This window comes from Brachyhypopomus gauderio, chromosome 14 (genome assembly GCF_052324685.1).
Source record: "Brachyhypopomus gauderio isolate BG-103 chromosome 14, BGAUD_0.2, whole genome shotgun sequence".
NCBI classification, from domain to species: Eukaryota; Metazoa; Chordata; class Actinopteri; order Gymnotiformes; family Hypopomidae; genus Brachyhypopomus; species Brachyhypopomus gauderio.
Window position 1 is genome coordinate 23,741,061 of NC_135224.1, and position 4,390 is coordinate 23,745,450.

Here is a 4,390-nt window from a genome sequence, read left to right on the forward strand (position 1 = left end):
TGCCCTTCAGAGACCAGTTGGAGACCAGTTGATCCTGGAAGAGGATTATGATGAGAATTATATCCCATCTGAACAAGGTACATTAGCTGTCGCATACTACCTGTTACAGTTTAGGACCCCGGATAAAACTTTTAACAGAGCCGGAGTGGCTAATCGGGAGATTCGGGAGGATTCTCGATGGGCCGGCTCATGTCAATCTCTAGTTTGGGCCGATTGGGATGGAAAAATAATTTTGGGCATGAAACTCCCGGGCTGAAAAAGTGGCCCTGAACTCCGGCCCTGAACTTTAATATATGTTACTGAAATGGTATCATTTAATATCCACCATTGATAAAGTCTACAAGCTACAACAGTTCCACCATTTAAAAACTAAATTATAACATTGACATAATAACTTAATAATATATAATAATATTATAATAATAATATTATCAACACAGTTCCAGTTGGGACTCCTGTATGTTCGTCCAAGCTATAGCTACACTTTATAACATAGAATCAATCTCCATGCATTATGGACTTAAGTATTTGAATTTGTGGGATTTTGTCTTGATTTGAAAATATCATACTTATTGTGGGTATATTCTTCTTATCTGTATTGCTCCTCAGATATCCATGATTTTGCCAGACAAATTGGCATTGACCCTGAGAGGGAGCCAGAGCTCCTATGGCTGGCCAGAGAGGTGGCTGTAGCCCCACTACCTCCTGAATGGAAACCCTGGTAGGACAAGCTCATTCTCATACAGTCACCCATAATGAAACAGTTTTCTTATCCTTACACACAGAGCAGTGAGCGTTGGTGTGAGCGTTGGTTCCTTTTAGAAAAATCCAAGCATACTCTAATGTGCCCTTAATTGAGGAATGGCTTCCATTCCAAGAACTCTACGTCTCATTCATGCTGGCTCGTTCATTCAGGTTCTCGATTACCTGACGTACCAAGGCCCTTTGTCCCCTGTAACTCAGTTATAATTTTAAGTACCATTTATAGAGGTAGGATGCACCTTGTGACCTAGGTGATTAGATGAGCAAATTAGACAGCCCAACTTTTTTTTAAAGACCATGGAACTGCAAGTCTGGAGAAGACTGAATAATTTGACTGGGAAATAAGATTGGGCAAGAGAAAATATAACAGGCAGAAGTTGTTTTTTTTTGAAGTTGGGGAGTTTGATGTGACATGAAAGATCAGACACATTTTAACATATGAAATCATTTTTGGATTCTGTATTCAAATGGTTTGGGGGAAAGTATGACCTTATTGTCAGGTGTGACAGTGGTGTCAGTACCTTCATAGATAAAACACACAAAGACAAGATCCAGGAGATATTTAATGTTAGTTGTCCCCGAAACTAACAATTGCAAAGTATAAAATTAATATTTCATCACTCTGTGCAGCAGATTTGCTTGTAGACTTGGCCTTCTGGCACTATTAATCTGAGCAATGAGACCCAGAGCACCACTCAGTGTTTCAGATGTTGTCCTGTTGACACCTTTGTGGACAGTCCTGTGCTGGAGAACCTAGGCTTGTCTACATGTCATGTGTTTTTATGTGTGTGTTTATCTATGTGATGAGCTTGTCTCCCTTTCCTACTCTCCAGTCAGGATGTGACTGGAGAAGTGTATTACTTCAACTTCTCCACGGGCCAGTCCACCTGGGACCACCCCTGTGATGAGCACTACCGCCAACTAGTGGCCCAGGAGCGGGAGCGTGCTCAGACATGCCACGGCCGGACTGCCTCTGCCATCTCAGGCTCCGCCTCCACAGGAACCAGAAAGAACAAGGAGAAGAAGAAGAAGAAGAAGGAGAAAAAAAAGAAGGAACCAGAGGGACTGAAGGCCCCAAGAGTGAGTTTGGATCTGTGTACCCTAAAATGTATTTTGTTACACAGCAGTTATATTTGTCACACTTTCTCTTCCATTCTACACATTCTTGACTGCTGTGTTTCTAATAACACTGAAATGAATTGAACAATTATTTGCTCATCGAAGTATATCAAAAGATTTAGGACAGCAGTCGCCTAAAGTTGAGCAGAAAGGAGAAAGAAAGCTAAATTGTGTGTGCCATTCTGCTAAAGCGCTCTCTCTCTCTCTCTCTCTCTCTCTCTCTCTCTCTCTCTCTCTCTCTCTCTCTCTCTCACACACACACTCACACACTCACTCACTCTATCACTGTCTCTCAGCTGCTGGCTCCTCTGGCTCCACTGAGAGGGATGTGTGACCTTTCAGTTCCAGGACTGCGAGGTTCCCTGGGCAACTCCACAGACCTTCATCCTTTAAAGTCCTCATTAGGGGTAAATGTACGGTCTATATCCTCTAGTAGGGGTGAACATGTACAGTCTATATCCTCTAGTAGGGGTGAACATGTACGGTCTATATCCTCTAGTAGGGGTGAACATGTACGGTCTATATCCTCTAGTAGGGGTAAATGTACTGTCTATATCCTCTAGTAGGGGTGAACATGTACAGTCTATATCCTCTAGTAGGGGAATGAAACCTCATTGTATACTTTTATAAGGTGGTGTAAGAACAAACCCTACATACGTCACTGGAGGTAAAAGAACACGTCACTCCTCTGCAAAGTTTAGCTTTTACCAAATTGACTTTGAAGTGATGGAGGTCTGAGTTCATGGCAGAGGTGCAGAGCGTATGATGGTGTGTATCTTAGGATGTATCCAGAGCAAATTTGCATTCGCTAAGAGGACGACAGCTGGAGAGTCTGGCTCCGCCCATATTTAATTCAGATCTGGAGGTGGATGAAGAGGAGGATGAAGAGCAGAAGGCGGCGTCTGTCCATGAGGTGAAAACACCTGCTAGAATATAATACTCTGATTTTTAGCTCACTGTCACCTTTGTAGTCTTTACAGTGCAGTAAAGTATGAGGAATGATTTTCTGTATCCGTGTTGCGGTGTGTGTTTGTGTGTACGTAGAGTCTGCTAGGGTCATCAGACCTGTTGCAGAACATACACTTGGACCTGGACATCCTGAAAGGGGGACTGCAGTATGAGGTGGCCACGATGTTCTTCACTCTCCCCCACACACACATTATGTTCCCAGCTTTTCACACACATTTATACAGCGCCACTAACATCACTGTGTGTGCTCACGTGATCTTGGTGTTACTGTAGCACCTTGCTCTACCTTTCACAAACACACACACACACACACACACACACACACACACACACACACACACACACACACACACACACACACACACACACACAATGATCTTGTGAATGTCTGTACATGCATGTTCATGCATATGTGTTTGCATGTGTTGGTGTGTTTGTGTTTGTCTGTGTATGAACAGGACAGTGAAGTCAGTGGCAGTGCTCCTGTGGAGGAGAGATCCGAACCAGAACGCCAAGATCTTGCTCCGTTAAGAGACCACAGCCCTGACCCACCCTTGCAGGTACTCATTAACACTCACACTGCCTCTCTTCCTATATGTCTCTCCCTCCCTCCCTCCCTCTCTCTGTCTGTCTGCCTGTCTTTCTCTACAAACACTATAGCAGTGGTATAAGTGAGGGGACCTCAAAGTTTATTTGAGGTTAGGGTTTTATTTGAAGTCATGCGCCAGAGTGTTTCTTTCTTTCAGTGTTTCTTTTTGTCTTCTTCCTTTCTGTCCATCCATCCATCCATTTATCCATTCGTCTGTTAGTCTCAGGATGAGAAAGATGGAGAGAGAGAGGAAGATGAGAAGATGAGACCACAAGTGGCAGAGAGGTTGGTCTCACTAATGCTGTTGATACCAGAATGTGGTCAACACACGCACACACATGCATAGACACACACAGCTTTTGATAATTCAACTTCAATTCAGTTCAAAATTTGGACATCGTCCATGAACATTATCATATTTAATCTTAAATCTACTTCTGTTGTGCAGTCAGATTGTGTGACTTCCAAGTCAGAATGCACAAATGCTCACAAGTTCAGCAAATTGACTCGGAGAATTTGACTTTGTTTCAATAAATTGTTTTAAGTGAGGAAATCACAATTGCATGTTTCTACTTTCAAGATACTGTATAATATCACTGAGGTGTGAACGTTTTCCATAAATTTCACCTGAAAGCCAAACATGTCTATAACTTTGTGAGTAGTGTGTGTGTCATGATTGGTAACATTACACTGTTGGGTGTTACAGGATGATGTTGGAGCCTTCCTCCCCTCCATCCTCTTCCTCACTCTCCAAACCCTCTGGTGGACTGCAAGAGCCACTGAAGAACAGTAGCGCCCTCTGCTGGCTGAGGCCGGAGACGGTTCGCGGGACAGCGAGCAGGAGCAGCGTGGCAGAGGAGACTGAGCTGGACGTGGAGGAAGAAAAGACAAAGAGAGAGGAGGAGTGTGTGTGTGTGTGTGAGTGTGGTCAGCTGTCTGGTCTGTTGCAGG

The 4,390-nt window shown here is 43.6% G+C and overlaps 1 protein-coding gene across 1 annotated transcript in view; it reads left to right on the forward strand.

Moving 5' to 3' along the window:
- Positions 1-3,296: 3,296 nt before the first annotated feature.
- LOC143475269 (uncharacterized) overlaps positions 3,297-4,390 on the forward strand; it is an 8,518-nt gene continuing 7,424 nt past the window's right edge. The window contains exons 1-3 of the mRNA XM_076973057.1: positions 3,297-3,410; positions 3,660-3,724; positions 4,146-4,390. The exon at positions 4,146-4,390 is cut by the window's right edge and continues 104 nt beyond it. Of these exons, the coding sequence (XP_076829172.1) occupies positions 3,702-3,724; positions 4,146-4,390 (268 nt within the window). The 5' untranslated portion in view covers positions 3,297-3,410; positions 3,660-3,701. The remainder of the gene's footprint in view (positions 3,411-3,659; positions 3,725-4,145) is intronic.